The sequence below is a fragment of the Ostrea edulis genome, chromosome 7, assembly GCF_947568905.1.
Source record: "Ostrea edulis chromosome 7, xbOstEdul1.1, whole genome shotgun sequence".
Taxonomy (NCBI): Eukaryota; Metazoa; Mollusca; class Bivalvia; order Ostreida; family Ostreidae; genus Ostrea; species Ostrea edulis.
The window spans coordinates 79,106,807-79,127,399 of record NC_079170.1 but is presented as its reverse complement, the minus strand read 5'-3'; the positions used below and the strand labels follow the sequence as shown (position 1 = coordinate 79,127,399).

Sequence of the window (20,593 nt, the reverse complement as noted above, 5' to 3'; positions counted from 1 at the left end):
TCATAAAGTTGAGTTGTTAGTTTGTTATTAGTATTAATTTTTTTAATAAAATATCTTCCAGGCAGATGTGAAAGACTCTGTTGAGTCTTTTATTTCGATTTCACAGAGATATATCGTATCGACACTGCTCAATGAAGTATGACTATATCAATTTATAAAAGATATCGGTCATTGTAGTATGTCTTTATATCAACTTATAAAAATAATATATCGATCAATGAAGCTATGTCAACTTATAAAAATATCGATCAATGACGTAATCGGGAACTTTAATGTTCACTTGAAAGAAAAGAACATTACAATGGTCCTTACTGAAACAATACGCCAAGTCGATTTTCCTGGCTTTTCTAGCATTTTCACAGTAGTTCTGGAAGATGCTGTTTCTATTTCCTTCGTGGGGTAGCAATCGGGTCTTATCTACACTTTTTGTACCGGGTAGTAGTATAAAATGTCTCAAGACTCTTACCAAAAGAACTGAAAATTAGTTGCATGCTATGGATCAAGGATAGTTCTTTCAACCTCCTCAATCACAAAATCCATATTTACCAATAGACATATTATGACATTGATCGTGTAAGAACTAAATGGTTTGTCTCACTTACACGATAGCAAAGTGATTAAGTGAATGTAAGCCATAAGCATCTCCAACTTAACATCCACTGACAATTGGTTGCCCGATTGGTTGAATGTGTGATTGATTGGTTGGAATTTTACGATCTGGAGAATTCATATATTACCAGTGGCGGATTAGAGGGGGGCGCATCCGCCGCCTCCCCCCCCCCTCCCCCCCCCCCCCCGAATTTTTTCTTTCTTCAAATTTAAAGTAAATCGCGGAATCTTGTTTCGGAACATGTACTAAACGATAAAAGAAGCAATAATTTCTTCCACTCCTGGAGAAATAAATGACGAAATCTTTTGATTTTTTGAATTACTTTATTGGGAGAACTTAATTTTTTCCAAAAAACCCTTAAAATTTGGGTCATTTTATTAATTTCACCTTATCAAAATGATAGAAAATAGTACAAATGACTAAATAGGAGAAATATTTCAAGCCCCATAAAATCTGTAAAATGCAGGAGCTTTCGGGGGCTTCGCCCCCTGCCTCATAAAGTAGCGCCCCCCGTAACCGCAATTCCTGGATCCACCCCTGATTACCAGCTTGAATTATAGGGGATTGAGACTAGGGCTGAAACGATACCATACATATTGCAATACATAAATCACGATTCACTATTTTCACTACGATACATTTTATAGAAGAAACCAGTAATAAATTAGAAGAAAAAATTAATTTCGAAGATTCACAGTCAAAATTTCAAAAATAAACTGTTTCCAAATCGCCGAACGGTAAGATGCCCGTCCGCTCTGTAATTTAAACTGAATAAGTTCATTATTGTTTTTGTCAGACTCGAGGCTAACAACGGTCTGACCATTGTCGGACGCCAATTTGTCCCTCGTACATGTAAAAATAATAAATACAGGTCAAGCCCGATGGATTTTACCGAAGACGATTTTAAAAAATGAATGGAAACGAAGATCGAGACATTGAATCGAACATTGAATCAAGCGTTACATGTATATTGAACAGTGTCGATATTTCCGTGAATCGTTTTAGCCTTAGAACTTGGGACAGAGTTCGTCCCATGTTAAGTACCCAGGGCCATTCACCAGTGATGACATTTCATATTAACAACGGCTACCTACATGGAGACCATATAAAGATGAGGTTTAAAATGAAAATAACGAACAGTAGTCAATCTCATAACTGCTATAAAGAATACAAAATTAAGAATAGGGCAACTACAGACCCCTAGACACACTATAGTGGGTGCCTAGGATGAGTAAGCATGCCCTATTGACCGGTCACACCCTTGAGTCCAATATCTTAATTAGGTAATGAAGCAATCCGTATTCATAATTAGTTTGTGAAGAACAGCGTAACAATTGGCATAAAGCACGTCAGACCGCCTTCGACTTAATAACAGGCTGTATTAAATTGTACAGTAAATTTAATTGTTATATCGACCATAGAATTTGCGAAATTCTGACTTTAAACGAACTTCAGGAGCATCAAGTTAATTGTCTTCTAAATTTATGCACTAAACTTTAGGTAAAATGTGAGAAAAATAATCTTTCATTATTTACTCGTGTGGGATAGGGAACGTCCACCTCTGGAACAAGATTCGCTGCCTAGGAATCGGTAAAGCCTTGTCCTATACTGTGAATCTTGTCCCCTTGGTGGAATTTCCCAATCCCACACTCGTACTAATGAAGGATTCTATTAATCTCACATGGCTGTCTCACCTGGGTAAAGTCAATTTCACACTGGTGATAATGAGAGAAATGTTAATATCATACCATGGTGATATTCCAAAGAGGAAACATTTTATTTTCGCAAGATTTACGTTGATTTATACGAGAGAATAATCCTTAGATACGATTGCCTGATGATGAATTACACTAATGAATAAAAGCAATAAGGGAAAATGATCAAGATAATATATTCGTAATTATAATAACATAACGTAGTAATAACAATAACAATAAAATGAAACGAAACAAGAGAAATAAACACCTCACGACATGACGTCACAATTAGGGTCTTGCGAGAAAAAATACGCACTAGTACCGTATAGTTTTTTTTTCGCGGGTCTAATATTTGGCGATTTGCTGGCTCAAATGTATGCTAATAATTTAGTGGAATAAATTTTGGCGGGCAAGGAAGAGTTAGTTCTATTGCAAATACTGAAGTCGCAATTGGGTGCAATTTGGCGAGTGAAATTTTAGCAGAAAGCTATCTAACCGCTAAAATAAGCTACATTTATCACCCGTGAAAAAAACACCGCTATACGGTATATTATGATAAAATGACACAAACATTTTTTTCCCAGTATTGTAGTAGGAATTTTAATAGATACGTTATTATAAAGATTTCACCTAGACGTAAACATATATTTTAACATGTTATGACAATCTATTATTTCAAATTCAACATATTGAATGTTACGTCACATAGATTTTCTTAGAGCATTTATAACAGTTATTTGTAAAATGACTTGTCTGCATACTGGACGTGCAACACGTATTTCTTTCATCTCTTGAAATGATGGAATATTCCACCAAAGGACTCGTAGCATGGAGTACAACAACAGTTGATACACGTGGTATAGATTCGCTGAAAAACTCCACAATTAATTTCACAGCATTTAAAGCAAGGTGTTATCAACCAAATATGGGCGAATGCGATGTAGGCAAATTCGCAACCCCACTCTATAGCGATGCAACAACCGCAATAGAAGGTCAGCAACTTGTAGCACAGACCCTTCCAGCACTCAAAGCACGTGTTGGACAGCTTGAAGATGAAGTCGATGCTGTGAGTCCCATCCGGTTCTCCGATAACGTCATTAAACAGTAACGTCTGGAAGAAAAAGTATGTTGTTAAAACACGAATACCCAAATATTCCTATCGTGGCTAGATTGACCTTAAAGTGAAATTGAGAAAAGTAAACTGGGTATGTTGTCGTTCTGGCAAAAAAGGAGATTATAAATGTACATTTTTTTTTTACACGCGGCACTTATTTCTGCTAAGTCCGCGGTCACATGAGATTCACGTAATTTCATACCAGAGGATTTAAAATATTTAATTTCATGTAAAACATAATCATGCAACTCAGAGGAATTTTCTGCCCGCGAACCAAGCCAAAAATGATAGTGTGCGAACGTACGACTCCGTGGAATTAAATATGTCTACAGTACTTTATTCTCTACACTGAAACAATTTGGTCTATATATTTTTTCGTTTACACAGAAAACAATGTAATATTGATTTTATGATTCCCGCTGCTACAGAGGCTGTATTGTGACGTCACTGTGTACACTAATTGGTTTATACCTTATCAAACAATAATGTAATTTCATTTAAAAATGTCAATTGATTCTGAAAATCGATGGTTAGGTTTATAACAGGTCTTCTAAGTCGTTCGTGTATTGAAATTTAAAATAAAATGGCCGATTCTCAAAGATATCAATAATCCTGTCAATGGACGAGAGTTTTACATGTATTGGGTTATGTGGATCTATTGCGATAATTGCTATATCAAACGATCAAGAAAATTTTACATCATAGTGGTTTCCATTAGGTGTTGTTCAGTTCGAAGGAAAGTGAATTAATTCAAATGTACATACATGTACTCGATTCGCCCTTTTTTTCAAATCGCAACTTAGTCGAGTTTAAAAGCAGACATAGTATATTAGAAAAGTTGCGCACTGGAACTGATGTACATGTAATGATATAAATAGGCGACAGACATGTTTGTCAATACAGGACAGTTTTAATCTATATGGCCGGATACATTTACGTCACCGTGTAGAATGTAAAATCAGACCAGTAATTATTGAATTTTTTAAATATACAATAGGTAATCTTGACAATTCCTATTCGAAACGTTATGTTTTTCCTTAGACTATCTAATTAATTATCTATTTAATTATCTAATTAATTAGAATACCAACATCACTTTCATGAGCGCGTTACAAGTGTATTGTTGCAATATCTCATTGTGCCTGCATGTATATAGGTGTTTAAAACATACCTGTCAAAACACGCGTTTTCTGAGTAGAGCTAAACATCTGATCACTTGGGCTTGCCCTTTTATGTTCCAATTTGAATTGCTTGCATTGGACATTTAGGTAAATGTCTAACATGAAATTCTTTTTTTTTTTTTAGTAAGTGAATCGAATGCTGTGAAATAATTTCTTTTTTTGTAATGGTTGACATTTTGCTGTTTCTATGATGGGGATTATCACTTGAATTGGAATATTCCATGAAATTCACTATAATAGTAACGCTTCAACAACGACATGAAGTTCACAAGAACATATTTATCTTTTGTAACAAATTTCAAAAAAATTATTTCACGAAATAATTGATTTTACATTCTACAAATTTTTAACCTGCACAGCTAAAACGCTCAGATATAGATGAAAAGTGGTGATGGTGAAGAGTGCTTCATCTCATAAATCCCACAAAGATTACAAAACAAGAGTGGGACAGAGACGGACCCCTGGATATAGCAGAGTTGGGAGCAGGTGCCTAGGAAGAGTAAGCATCCCTTGTCGACCGGTCACACACGCCGTGAACCCTATATCTTGATCAGGTAAACGGAGTTATCCGTAGTCAAAATCAGTGTGTAATATAGTGTTCATTCTTTTAATAAAAACCTTCCTCCGGTTTTGGCAGCGTTAGTGTATGGAAGTGTATGATGTAATTTTTACCAATTGGTTTTTGCGGTTACGGCAGAAAATCAGATTCAATGATAAAATCCTTATACGATTACATTCATGTAGCATGTACAATAAGTAATCCATTTACTTCATATATCAAAGGATGAAATCGCCTTAATGATTACATCTCCCTATACATTGTGACATTTGAAATTTCATATTTATTTCATTTTTATATCTATATTTATTTTATATCTATATTAGTTTAAGCAGTCGTATTAATGTATTTTTAGCAATGAATATTCTTTATTCAAATTCAATGATTTTTTGTTACTGTTTGATGACGGTATTTGAGCAAATCTGAAATGTTATTAAAAGCGATTTTTAATTTTTTTTTTAAAAATCTATATATTATTATCATAATATTTTTGTTGCTATATATATAAAAAAAAATTATAATTCAAGATATCTGTTTCTTCTATAAGTAAGTGCGAATTAAATCTTAAATCTTGCGAACTTATCATATCAGACGCAGTCTAAAAAATACATATGAGGCGAGTAATTCCACAGCTATAAAATGTATCTGTACACATCAGACAGTTTATTTCGTACCAGAAGGAAACGCCATATTTACCCCGAGATGACTGTTTAATCCATTAGGGTCTCTGTTCACTAGATCAATCACTCTGGTTTTGTCCACCATTTTGCGCGTTTCTAGTCACCTGTTGCAGAGAAATATGAGGGGGATGACGCTTATCTCCTTCGTTTTAATCTTTGTGCTCTTCTTTTGTTTGTATGGGATGATGCCTGTTGTTATGGCACCGTCCATTCCGTTATAATCAATCAGTATTGACCAATACATTTTCACTGTTAATTATTCATGAATATGAGGTCATCAGAGGTTAAGTTTCCTTGTTGGTAGATAGTGTTCATAATGAACTTAAAAAGGTAAACACATTCATGAAACAATTAATAAATAAACAAAATCGTAAGTTCTTCATAAGACTTTTTAGGTTTTTGTTTTCCTATTGTGGTTGTCTGGGTAATGCACTGACACTAATTTTTTTTAAGTGATAAGTCAATATCCTGTCTCAGAGATAGTACATGCAATCGAGGCTTGTAATTTTGCTACGCAATCTACTTATAACAACCTATTGGATTTAGAGTTAAACGACACTAAATCGATTGTCTGATTTGGATCCCAACCGGAACATCCCGAATGCGTGGAGATATTGTGAAGGATTGCAGGCCAATACTCCCCCTGTCGATTAAAGTCTGGCAGATAAGAAAATTCCACACAATTTGATATTCAAGGTGGTGAAATATAACGAATTTCTCTGATTGTAAATTATTTAAAGTTTTCTGTATAGAAATTTTAAAAAGTGTTACCCCTTTTATCCTTATATTATGGGATAGTAGGAAAATATTTCATAGATATGAAAAGTGCCCAAAGCTTCCTTGTTACTTGATTAAAGGTGCAGTATATGGGTCGTATTAAACAATATTTTTGATGTCGGAAACAAGACCAGTCAGTATGCGATAAACTATGTAAAATAATAATATCTGGTATTTTCAAGAAATTATTGATTTATATCAACGAAGTATTGGTCTATCTAATGCGAGGTCAAAACGGCGATTTTCTAATGCATATTTATGAAGGATTGATGTTTATGATGGGTGTGCGCAAATACGGATTAGAAACAGCACCAAAGAAAAGGACTTCGTTTACCTTTCTGCAGTCGGATTACTGTAATTTGATCTTTAAATTCAAAACATAAGATACAATTCCCCTTTGTAATGTGTGAACTCCCTACCCCGTCCCGTGTCTGACTGTCTCTTATGGCTGAATGTGTTCTGTCAGCAGCCTGTTGGCTATCCATGCTTTCGTGCCGCCATTATCGTTTTCTTTCTAAATCCAGTTTGCGACGTCACGTGACAATGCATGGTTTGAAGCGGGACGTTTATAATCCTACTATGATGATACATGTAGATATTATAGGACATTAGCTTGTTTGCTTTTTAAGCCGTTGAAGTTACATATGTAGATTGCATTTGCATAAAGTGCGTAAGTTATATTACTTGATATAAAAAGAACATTTTCATTTCTTTCATAATATCCAATTAATACGGCACATCTACTTTTAAAAAGACATGATAATGATTATAATTCTTATCAAACGCATGTACATGTAAATATCGGAAGTATATTTCCTGAAATTTGACTTTAAAATCAATTTCCGTTAAGAAATTAATTTCATTTTTGAAAAATACATGGGAAATGAACAACGACGCTACAACGTCAAGCATCATAAAGCTTATTAGCACTACGTCATGTCGCGCATTAATCTGCACTACGTCATGTCGCGCATTAATCTGCACTACGTCATGACGCGCATTAATCTGCACTACGTCATGACGCGCATTAATCTGCACTACGTTATGACGCGCATTAATCCGCACAACGTCATGACACGCATTAATCCGCACTACGTCATGACGCGCATTAATCTGCACTACGTCATGTCGCACATTAATCTACACTACGTCATGTCGCGCATTAATCTGCACTACGTCATGTCGCGCATTAATCAGCACTACGTCATGACGCGCATTAATCTGCACTACGTCATGACGCGCATTAATCTGCACTACGTCATGTCGCGCATTAATCTGCACTACCAAACTCCCCGTCGAGGCCTCATTACGTCACCTACGAATAGACCTCTCCTATGTGACGCAGCACAATATACAGATTTGTATATTGTGAGTCCGCGATTATCTTGCAGGCAAATAAAACTAAAGAAGTAGTTCGCAGTTAAAAGTTTGAAGATATTGATATTAAGAGCATTAATATAAAAGTATGGATTTTATTTTAAACATAAAATGATCAAAAGGTCATTAAAAAGTAGGGAGACTCTGTTCAAATTATTGTGTAAAGTAATGAACTTGATGTTTACGTTCTTGTTTTGAAAGTTGTTTACGTTTGACGTTATGTTTTTTCGTCATTCTACAGTGACGTCACAGTATACGCGGCCTAAGAAATCGCTATCCCATAATGCCTAAGTGGAAGAGTTTGGTTTGTGAGCAAACGAACTCTGGTGGAAGTTTGTCTGCACTACGTCATGACGCGCATTAATCTGCACTACGTTATGACGCGCATTAATGTGCACTACGTCATGACGTGCATTAATCCGCACTACGTCATGACGCGCATTAATCTGCACTACGTCATGACGCGCATTAATCTTCACTACGTCATGACGCACATTAATCCGTACAACGTCATGACGCGCATTAATCCGCACTACGTCATGACGCGCATTAATCTGCACTACGTCATGACGCGCATTAATCTGCACCACGTCATGAACCGCTTTAGTACTACGCCATTAAGCGCATCAGCACTTCGTCATGTTCAAGCGCATTAGCATTTCATGAAATACACCGGCGTGAATTTTATACCCTCATGTATTTTCACCTAATATCTACATTCTATTTCCATCATTGTCAAAATCCCCTACCGTTGAAATAGACAAGTATATTTATCAAGTAGGTCCGTATTTATACGCGCAATGCTTGCAACTGAGTGACCAAATGCCTATCATTACGATACAATTTGTGAAGACATCAAAGGCAAAACCATTGGTTCAATGTAAATATAACAAAATATACATCGATGCCTCTACCTGTCTTGAAATACTATATGTTTTTTTTTTGGGGGGGGGGGGCAACTATTTCTGCTATCGATTTGCTATATTGAGGTGGGATTTACACATTCAATGGTTTTACAAACACCACAATTCCGGACCGATTATCCCACTATATTATTTAGTTATGCCCATTGTAGAGCCAGACAACATTATTAGTTACACAGTTAGTTAGTGACCTGATACGGAAAAATACATGGTGTGAAAAGAAAACCCGTATCGGGCGAGGCGAAGCCGAGCCCGATACGGGTGTTCTTTTCACACCATGTATTTTTCCGTATCAGGTCACTAACTGACTGTGTAACGAATTTATCACGTCGAAGACCTCTAACTGTATATGTGGGGGTCTATATCATACAACTTAGTCAAATGTCTTTCCTTTTGAAACGGCTGCAAGTCGAACCCGACGATAAATAAAATTACTCGCCCAATACGGATTTTACTCGCATGATACGGTTTTTTTCACGGCGTCATGTGACCAAGATCTGACCAATCAGATTTCAACAATTTTGTCTGAGGCGTGATAAAAACAATGCTACGAACAATCCATTGATTACAGATGGGTGCAATATAAAGAGCAAAACAAATCAAAAGTTTACAATAAACTTTAATTCTGAAATACCCAACAATTAATTTAGAAGAAATAAAAAAACATAATTATGCTAATATCATATTTGCACGGTGAGAGAGTAATCTCATTCCTGATTCATATATCTAAATATGTTGGAGAATGTATTCATCTCTTGAAGTGATGGAATATTCCGCCAATGGACTCGTAGCACGGAGTACAACAACAGTTGATACACGTGGTATAGATTCGCTGGCAAACTCCACAATTAATTTCACACCATTTCAACCACGGTGTTATAAACCAAATATGAGTGAATGCGATGTAGGCGAATTCGCAACCCCATTCCATCGCTATGCAGCAACCGCAGCAAAAAGTCAGCAACTTGTAGCAGAGACCCTTCCATAACTCAAAGCACGTGTTGGACAGCTTGAAGACGCAGTCGATACTATGGGTCCCATCCGGTTCTCCGATGACGTCATTGAAGAGTAGGGTCTATAAATCCAAATAGAAAGAGACTCTATTAATGCACATACCAAAATTATGAAAGCTGTTATCAGGAGTAGTAAATGGAAATCAATTAAATTTAGTAGTTTGAACTCGCACTTAAAACATGACGATACAAAAACACTACATATCATTCGAAATTATTCATATTCCGTATACATTACAGCGTTGGGGTTCACTTCGGTTGTGAAAGTAATTCGCAATTTCCGAGATATCAGCTCTTTTGTGATGGAGGTACGTTCAGTATTCTGTTGAACGTTTGGGTGGGTACAAGAAGTAACATATATATAGTATATATAGTATAGACTGACTATGTAAATGAAAGGTGAAGATAAAGAAACAGTGATCAATCTAATAACTCCTATAAGCAATACAAAATAGAGAGTTGGGCAAACACGGACCTCTGGGTATACCAGATGTGGGAACAGGTGCCCAGGAGGAGCAAGCATAAATGAAATAAGGTTAAAAGTTTCGAAAACGTAAGTTTTGTTTATGTCAGCCATTGCTACATGTATACATTGAACTGACCATATTGAAAATGATTTGATTGAATTAAACCATTAAACTAAATATGAAATCATTATCTATTTCCTCTTCTACGTGAGTGATACTTTTCTCAAATAAAGATAGTGATTACCGATTTTTGTTTGAGCTATTTTATTGTCAAACTCTCATAAACTTATTAAATTTGTGTGCCCCTGCAGTTCGGGTGGTAGCATGACGTATTGTAATCATCCTTTATGCAATATATGAAGGCATTTGTACCTACCACGAGAATACGTAAACAGATTTTGCGCCTCACCATGCCTAAGAGTTTAACAAAGGGAAATAACTATCGGGCAACTCGGAGATTACGTATTACATATTCCTTGTCAGACTGATAGCGCGATGATAAAACGTAATGGTTTGCAGATAAATTAATTATAGTGCGTTACAAAAATATATATGCGCAGACATCTAATGATAATTTATGATCGCAGTTTTGTGGGATATAACCCCGTCACTGACAGACGAATGTAGTGCAATTAGTACTTCCATACGTAAGCGTATTGTAAGTCCTCGAATAGAATTGCAGTTTTCACATTGAAACACATCTGTCACACCGGAAACACTTTCTTCATATTCTGTCCGATTTAATACTATCTATATCAAAAAATTATCAATTAAGCGACACTACATTTGTCGGGACCATGTCGTTCCGATTCTGCACAAATTTCAAAATAGCAGTTACTTGGGAAACCAAATAATTAAACTTCAATTATTCTAGAAGAAATGCTTTACTCCTAAATAAAACTTTTAAGAAAAATAAATAAACAAACCCTGTCACACTCGTGAAATGATTTTCGTATCAAATTATAGAACGTTTAAAACTGTATCTGTAGCTGTACCTGTAGATTCCGAAATATACGCGTAATATCGCGAGAGACGTAACTCGCGAAATAAAATTACTCGCTTCTAATTCTCTGTTGCTAAAATACGTGCAAGAACTCTTAATTAACAGACGACCCGCGAATTCGTGTTCACGCGATTTGACGTATATATTCGCCATATTTTAAAGTACTCGCGTAAAATAATAAATCAACAGAACATTAAATTGTCGTTTAGTATGATACTTGTTCCAGCGCGTGTGTTCTGTTTTTCTACTTTTTTTTTAAAAAATTTACCTTTGATAACAACAAATCTAACTATTGGTTGAAAAACCAATTCACATTCCTATAGAAATTGTCACTCTACGGAAACTGAGCACACCCCTTACCCCGAGATGGCTGTTCAATCCATTGGGATCTCGGTTGTCCAAATCAATTTCTCCAGTTTTGTCCATCGTTTTGATTCCCAACAGAAAACTTTTTCTGCGTCCGCAGTGTTAAGTGTCCAAGCGGGTATGTTACACCTGGTCACTATGGTTCGTATAACTGTATAAATATTATACAAGACTTTGTCAATAAACGCTGATTGGTAAGAAATAACCCGTTATGTTGAGATACAATTAAACACTTATTGAGCGTTTATTTCAGTGAATAACAATGCATGGCGTATGTAAAATTTGTCTAGCTTTTCCAAGCTTCTTTCGTGAGTAAATATATGTCTTATGTAGAACAAACTATACATACATGATTTAAAAATCTACATTTTGTCCCGAGTTCTTTATTTACAGAGCAAATTTCTCACGATAAAGACCCCGAAACAATCGAGAGAAACATATATTTCTCAACCAATCAAAATGCACCTTCTCATTATCGTTTTCCATTCAAAAGATACATCTATAGATTGTTCGTATAACAGTTTGTAAACTTTGACATTAATTAAGCCATCTATGATACGTGTATATATTGGTATATTCTATTACACTTCTTAGAAAGCTTTCATATTCATTAAACGTATTAAAGAAAAAATGTGGGATTGGTCTTTTTAATACCAGACTAAAAAATCTTCTGAGCTCTATATCTCGCTTACGAGAAATATAATGACAGGTACTTGTATCATTGAAAGAAATTTGTTGTATTGACTTCTGAAATGGCCCCACTAGGACAATAGGAGATGTGTGTATACAAATGTAATACCATTTTGTAAGAAACTATGAACATAGACCCTGAAATTAACATAAAACATGCAGATATATTCCTAAAATTATGAATATCTCACTATACATTGTTACAAACTTGTTTGTTCAGCACTCGTTCATATGATATCAAGGTTGGGATGGGTATCATCCCTAAATTTTAATTAGTAATCTCCAAAAGTATGGTATGTGACTATATATATATATATATATATATATATATATATATATATATATATATATATACATTATGCATTGCAAAAGAAAATTCTAAGTTCATAAAGTATAATTTTTAGTTGAATTCAGGTTTTTCTTCTTCACATACTATACGATTTCCCTGTTACCAACTGATGCATATGCAAATATAACAACCATGTTGGGTTCGGGATCGAACTGCGTAGATATTACTTAGTTGACTTATTGTGTATCCAGAATGCATAAGAAATGCAAAATAGGCATATCTATCATCGTCAACACTTGACAAATAGCATGCAGTTGTCGACTTGTAAACAGCAGTGTTACGGCGGACAATGAAGCTACACACGCCATCAGATATACGTTTAAAGTATCCTATTTTAGTGGATACTTTGTTTCAAGATTGTTAGAAACCCTAAAATGTTTCCGATGAAAATATTGGGGTGTCAGAGTGAGTTGACATACTGATTTTGACTGCGGATTACTGATCAAGGGATGCTTACTCTTCCTAGGCACCTGATCCTACCTCTGATATATTCAGGGTTTTTTTTATGTTGTATTCCTTTTATGAGATTGGTGACTATTCGTTATCTTCTGAATTTAAATAGTGACGTGTAGTTCCTGTTTACAGTGATTACAGGAGCTGTGGTACGTTTCAATACAACTAGTGTTTACTCTATTGAAATATATTTAATAGTATACCGTTTTAAGTATTTCGTATTCAATGTCACTGGGCACCAGTACTAATAATCAACAATTCATATTCGAAAATGTAACAAAAGTCTGATATTTTATAAAATTTATTTTAATATAACAATGAAGAGAAAAGAAAATTGTTCATTCCAGCTTTGAAAAGAACATCTTAATAAATAATTCAACGAGTCTGTTTTCATCTCTTGAAATGATGGAATATTCCTCCAAAGGACTCGTAGCATGGAGTACAACAACAGTTGATACACGTGGTATAGATTCGTTGGAAAATTGCACAGTTCATTTCACAGCATTTGAAGCAAGGTGTTATGAACCAAATATGGGCAAATGCGATGTAGGCGAATTCGCAACCCCACTCGATAGCTATGCAGCAACCGCAACACAAGGTAAGCAACTTGTAGCACAAACCCTTCCAGCACTCAAAACATGTGTTGGACAGCTTAAAGACACAGTCGATACTATGGGTCCCATCCGGTTCTCCGATGACATCATTGAAGAGTAGAGTCTATAAATACGAAAAGGGTGTCTTAAAGCCTTCCGGTATACATACATCAAAATTATCAAAATTGTAATTAGAAGTAGTTATTGGAATCCAATCAAATCTGGTAATTCAACGCATACTTTCTATTTTACAAACATGTCGATACAAAATTTAAGTAGTAATTATCTGACAAGATTGTGAAAATAAGACTCATATAGCGATGATAAAAACAACCAAAACACGAAACGAGTTGCAGATGTAATAAATGAACATCACACATAGTATGCCAAACTTCTTTTTTTTTTATATACGGAGACTTACATTTATGTTTAAACGTATATAGAATTTAATTTATAAAAAAGTAGAGTCTATTATGTAAAATAGACAGAAAATTAACATTCCACATCATGCAGTGAAAAATTGTCGTTATCATAAATCGAATTTCCTCTATAGTATTTATTTACATTACCTATGATTTAAACGCCCATTGTCTAAACTAACAATATCATACATGTACGTATCCTTAAAATACAGCCACCACGTGAAAAGAGGCAGTTCAGGGGAAAATCATAATAATAATTCAATCTGATTCAATAGCATAATCTGTGATTCGATATGGAATTCATTATATCAATTAGACAGAATATGTAGACATATATTCACTTTTGTTTCGCTTTCAGAAAAACAACTTTAAAGATATGTTCCACATCCAACTACAAAACGTTAAATTTCGCCCATGTACACTATTCCAAACGGTTTTTGTACTATCAAATGTACTCTTGTTTCTACTTTGCGAGACCTAACCATTTTACTAATCAGATTTCTTTGACATAGAATGCTGTATCTCCCTACCCCGAGATGACTATTTAATCCGTTAGGATCCCTGTTCTCCAAATCAATTTCTCCAGTTTTGTCCGCCATTGTATTTTCTTACAGAAAACCTGCGTCCACTGTGTTGAGAGTCCAGATGGGTCTAGTGGAGTTGGTCACTATGGTTCGCAGATTTTGTATACATATTATACACGGCTTTGTCAATAAACTCTGATTGGTAAGAAATAACCCGTTGTGTTGATATACAAATAAGCACTTGGGACTCGATTATATGGAGAGGTCATTACAGAGATTGACAATGACGATTTGAAACTTATTTAGCTTTTCCTCGCTTGTTTTTTGAGCGAATTTGTGTCTGCGTTAGTAACAAATAGCACACGAAACTGTCATTTAAAGAAAGAATCTCTTTTCCTGTTCGGAGTTATGATTCCTCTTTGTGACTTTTAAAGTGCCATTGAATTAGGACAACAACTTCGCAAATCTAGATAAACCACTAGCAATACATCGCCGTTACTTATCTATTGAAGGCACACTGAAGATACATCATTTTCGTTGACCTGCAAAACTTTTTATGACGTGAATGAAAATGGCTACCCCAAACGAAACCTATCTTTATATCAGGGATACTTGGCATATCTCAAACACAATCGAGCTAATGTGATTTGATTGTGAGTAGATATGGAAGACTTTGTGCATATAAGTGACTATTTATGAAGATCAACTGAATTTTGGAGATTCAAATACAACTATTTCTTACTCTATTAAAAAAATAAAAATATAGCCAATACTCTACTAACACTATCACTATGTCTTGTGAATAATTCTATTGTGTTGTCGTCTTCAAATTACATTGTATTCACTTATAATATATCTCCATAACGTACTAACACTATCTCTTTTTTGTTTAAGCTTACTCTGTTTTCTTCAAACTCTTCAGATAAATAATGTGCCCATTCCCATTCCCGAATTCGATATCATGGCAGCACGCTTCCAAAGCTAACACGCCATCTATTACGACCCACAGCTCTTCTCTATTCGTGGTTAAATTATATATGTAGGACTCCATAATAATGCGCCAAAGTGCAATGGTGTGGCACGCGAAAGTGCGATGGAGTGGCACGTTGGTTTGCAAACTGAATGCACACAGTGTTTTGGTACAGATTGTACCAACCATGTGTTGTTTCACCTAAATATCAATGCAAAATAGTTATAATAATAGAAACTTATTTCATTACCATTTATTTGTCGTGTTAATGGACACAAAATTTTCAAGCGCAAAATCGCATAGAATACTTTCCATTATAGCATACCCCCTCCCCCAAGTAATTTATTATGTGTATATCACAAATGATAGAATGAAATGATCATGAATTACAGCATGTTTGGTCGAAGTACTTTGCCGTTCTTACAATACATTGTCCTTGCTATCGTCCATGTAAATCTTATTCACCCAGGCTTTCTCCGACATCCCGAAGGTCTTGTTGCCAGTAGAAAGAACTTTGTTGGTGCAAACTGACGTTGGATTTTGAAAGAAGTTACGAATGACGTCATAATAAATGACTTCACAAACGTTACTCTACCCCGCAACCATCGAACTTTGGAGTGTTAGACCATCGCACTTTGGCGTGGTGCGCCTATAAATGATAGTTAATCGCACTTTGGCTTGCCAGACCATCGCATTTTGGCGTAGCGTGCCTATAGAAGAGAGACCGTCATACTTTTGCGTGACCGTCGTACTTTGGTGTCCGTAACGTTAACAAATCATCGCACTTTGGCGCAGACCATCGCACTTTGGCGAAACCATCGCACTTTGGAGTCTTACAGAGAGAGAGAGAGAGAGAGAGAGAGAGAGAGAGAGAGAGAGAGAGAGAGAGAGGTTTTCCAACAAATAAAACCGTTATAAAAACACTTGTCCTGATATTTGATTGACACAAAAATGATGAGTTATGATCCATTTTTGATGGTTATAATCCAACAGAATAACAAACTATTCATACAAAATTTGAAATACCCCCTTTCTCAACATTCAAGTACATTCGGAGTGATCGATCTAATCGTAGATATTCATCTATTTGGAAATAAATGGACAGTCAGCATAATAATTATAACAATGTTATATATTGACCATACTATGCCAAAAATGGTTGTAAGGGTTTTCACAAATAGTGCACGACCCTTCAGATACCATCACGATATGGAAAGATGAAGATAAGAAACAGTGATTGATCTCATAAATCCTATAAAGAATACAAAATAGAGATTCACAAAAAATTTGTCTTAAATCCAAATCCGTTCATATTGACCATGAACAGTTCAAAAGTGATGTTCATTTCTTATATTCATATTCATTTACTTAATCACCATTTGTTTACACTGCTTATATAAGTTAGGAAATATTTTGTTGCATAAAACGAACTCCTAAGATCCACCTATGTCACAATCGTATTGTGATGTACGTCAAAACATAAACGTGACGTCACAGTTCGTCTTACCCTGCCTTTAACAACATTGCAGGGTGCACTGTATTTTGGAGCTAGGAGACCACAAGATTAGGATGATAATCCACGTAAGTTCACAATCTTAATCAGAAGTGCGAGTTTGCAAGATCTTTGTAACACATGTTGTATTTTTTTCAAATCATTACGCTCTCTCAGTTGCGTGCTTTAAGCTAGTTTATAATCCGTTTATAGTCAAAATGAACGGATTGTGTCACGTGCTGAAATTGGTTGGTTCATAGAGAAAATGACATTTGTAATATAAATATAACCGCCGTGACCTCAATATTTCCATCGGGTTTATGGAGTAATCCGTAGTCAAAATTAGTGTTCAAAGAACTTTCCCCATTGGTATGACACATGTCATAGGGCATTTTACCTAATGATAGGTTGTATTGGTAAATTAGATCGTTGTAGCGATCATAAAATTTGCGAAATGCTGTTTTGAGTATTCGGCATTCAATGTCATATCACATCTACACCATATTTTCTTATCAAAAATTCATAATAGAAAGTATAACAAAGATCTGACATTGTATAAGATTTATTTCAATATACATGAAACAATGGACGGAAAGAAGAGAAACTCAAGCCAGCATTAAATAGAACATCTTGTTAAATAATTTTAAAAAGTTTGGTTTTATCTCTTGAAATGATGGAATATCCCGCCAATGGACTCGTAGCACGGAGTACAACAACAGTTGATACACGTGGTATAGATTCGCTGACAAACTCCACAATTGATTTCACAGACTTTCAAGCAAGGTGATATGAACCAAATATGGGCGAATGCGATGTAGGCAAATTCACAGCCCCACTCCATCGCTATGCAGCAACCGCAACAAAAGGTCAGCAACTTATAGCACAGACCCTTCCATAACTCAAAGCAGGTGTTGGACAGTTTGAAGACGCAGTCGATACTGTGGGTCCCATCCGGTTCTCCGATAACGTCATTGAAGAGTAGGGTCTACAAATACAAATACAAAGAGAGTCTAATAATACATGTACCAGAACAATAAAAACTGTAATCATGAGTAGTCAATGGAATATAATCGCATTTAGTATTATTATTCTATATTACAGACATGTCAATGCAAAACTCAGACAAAATTCTGAAAATAAGACTCATATTGCGATGAAAAGAAACCGTAAGGTTTCACAGGTATGATAAATAGTATGTTAAAACGTTTCAATTTAGTATGCAATGGCGGAGGTCTATTTTAAAAAGTAAATGAAATTAATTTTATAGCACAGTGATATGTATTTAGCAAAATAGATGAACGAAAATTATAAATCATGTCGTTATCATAGATCGAATTTCCTCTATATTATTTTTTTTTACATTATCTATAATAAGAGAGCCTATTATCTAACCTATCAATCGTATATTTATCCTTAGAATACAGTTACCACATCTAAAGAGGCAGTTCAGAGGGAAATAATGAAATTCATTCAATCAGATTCAAGAACATAATCTGTGATTCAATATAAAAATTCATTGTATTAATTAGACAGAATGTCTACATATAAATATTCATTTGTGTTTCGTACGCAGAAAAAAAATATTGGAAAAAATGTTTCCCACATCCACCTGCAAAACGTTAAATTTCATCCATGTACATTTTCCCAAACGGGAACTTTATTTCTATTTTACGAGACCTAACCATTTCACTAATAAGATTTCTTTGACATAGAATGATGTATCTCCCTACCCCGAGATGACTATTTAATCCGTTAGGATCCCTGTTCTCCAAATCAATTTCTCCCGTTTTGTCCGCCATTGTACTTTTCGTATACAGAAAAACTCTCTGCGTCCGCTCTGTAAAGAGTCCAAGTGAGTCTAGTGGAGGTGGTCACTATGGTTCGCAGATTTTGTATACATATTACACAAGACTTTGTCAATAAACTCTGATTGGTAAGAAATGACCCGTTGATATACAAATAGGCACCTGAAACTCGTTTATATACCGCGGTCATTACAGTGATTGACAATGACGTTTTTAAATTTCTCTAGCTTTTCCTCGCTTGTTTTGTGAATGAATTCGTGTCTGTTTTAGCAACAAACAGCACAAGTTCTATACAATAGGAAACTGGTTTTTAAAGAAATAATCTCTTTTCCTGTTCGGAATTATTTTCCTCTTTGTGACCTTTAAAGTACCAAATCGAAATAAACGACTATCAATACGTTGACGTTACTCATATATTGAACATTAACGTCCCGGTCTCTGTTTCTAAAAGTACGCTCACGATACATCACGCTTCATTTCCATTTACCTGTCAAACGTATTTGACTTGGATAAAATAGCTACCCCCAAATATATCTTAACCGGGAATACTTGGTATATTTCACACATAATACAGAACATGATGTGATGGCAAGCTCTAAAGAGGAAGAGGAATTTGAGTTGACACATTCATCCAATGAATATTCGGCGTCGAGCAGAATTTTCCAAATTTAAATTACTTTTCCTTACCATATGCGAATATTGAGAGATTCAATCCTTATTTTTCAAACTAGGATTTTGTACAATATGATAGTGACCTAACAAAAATTACGTCAATGTTACACGATTATTATATGCGAAAGTAAACATAAAGAACAGTTATCAATCTCATAAATCCTATCATACAAAATAAAAAGCAAAGCAAACATAAATTCCTGTAAAGAGGTGGGAGCAGGTATGTAGGAGGTGTATGTCGACCGGTTACACCCACCCCGAGCCATATATACTGATCAGGTTAACGGGTTAATCAAATTCAGTATCTAAAGAACTGCCTAACAATTCCTATGAAACATTTCATACAGCGTTCGCCAAATGACAAGTTGTGTTTGCAAATCAAAGCATCACAACGACTATAGAATGTACGAAATGCTGACTTAAAATGGACTGTCGAAACCGTTGAAACATCAACTTGTTTGTTAATGGGTAGTCTCGATTGTACGATTAATCATGCACAGAACATGCTCTCGTATATCGAATCAGATGAGAGACATAATCACCGTGTGCATGTCATAATGAAATATTGCTAAAATATGGAAAATTGACGGTGGAGAAGCTGGCATCATCCCGTTTGTCATAAAATTGAGCTGTTAGTTGGTCGTCAACATCTATGTTCAATGCAATATCGAAATACATGAGGATCCGGCTTAGAATAGTCTTCAGTCCTCCTTGCTTGCACTAAGAGGTGAGAACATGGGGGAGGTTCTGCTTATTAGACTGCAAAAACTGAGGTCCCGTGCTACAGCAGGTATTGCACGATAAAGATCCATTCCTACTCAAAGGCCGTGAGCACTGAGCATAGACCTAGATGTTG

The 20,593-nt window shown here is 35.4% G+C and overlaps 2 protein-coding genes across 2 annotated transcripts; both read right to left on the bottom strand.

Moving 5' to 3' along the window:
• Positions 1-2,944: 2,944 nt before the first annotated feature.
• On the bottom strand, positions 2,945-5,926 carry LOC125673580 (caveolin-1-like). The gene is made up of 2 exons (XM_048910192.2): positions 5,858-5,926; positions 2,945-3,418 (listed from the first exon to the last, which is right to left on the bottom strand). Exons 1-2 carry the CDS (start codon positions 5,924-5,926, stop codon positions 3,092-3,094), a joined length of 396 nt encoding a protein of 131 aa, XP_048766149.2. The 3' UTR covers positions 2,945-3,091.
• Positions 5,927-17,873: 11,947 nt separating this feature from the next.
• Positions 17,874-19,152, bottom strand: LOC125654765 (caveolin-1-like). The gene is made up of 2 exons (XM_048884801.2): positions 18,991-19,152; positions 17,874-18,245 (listed from the first exon to the last, which is right to left on the bottom strand). Exons 1-2 carry the CDS (start codon positions 19,057-19,059, stop codon positions 17,919-17,921), a joined length of 396 nt encoding a protein of 131 aa, XP_048740758.2. The 5' UTR covers positions 19,060-19,152; the 3' UTR covers positions 17,874-17,918.
• Positions 19,153-20,593: the final 1,441 nt, after the last annotated feature.

Excerpts from the sequence above, each read along its gene's own strand:
- LOC125654765 (XM_048884801.2), bottom strand. The coding sequence starts at position 19,059 with ATGGCGGACAAAACGGGAGAAATTGATTTGGAGAACAGGGATCCTAAC. Across the intron at positions 18,246-18,990 it reads GATTAAATAGTCATCTCGGG|ACCCTACTCTTCAATGACGT; the intron begins GTAGGGAGATAC and ends TTGTATTTGTAG.
- LOC125673580 (XM_048910192.2), bottom strand. The coding sequence starts at position 5,926 with ATGGTGGACAAAACCAGAGTGATTGATCTAGTGAACAGAGACCCTAAT. Across the intron at positions 3,419-5,857 it reads GATTAAACAGTCATCTCGGG|ACGTTACTGTTTAATGACGT; the intron begins GTAAATATGGCG and ends TTTTTCTTCCAG.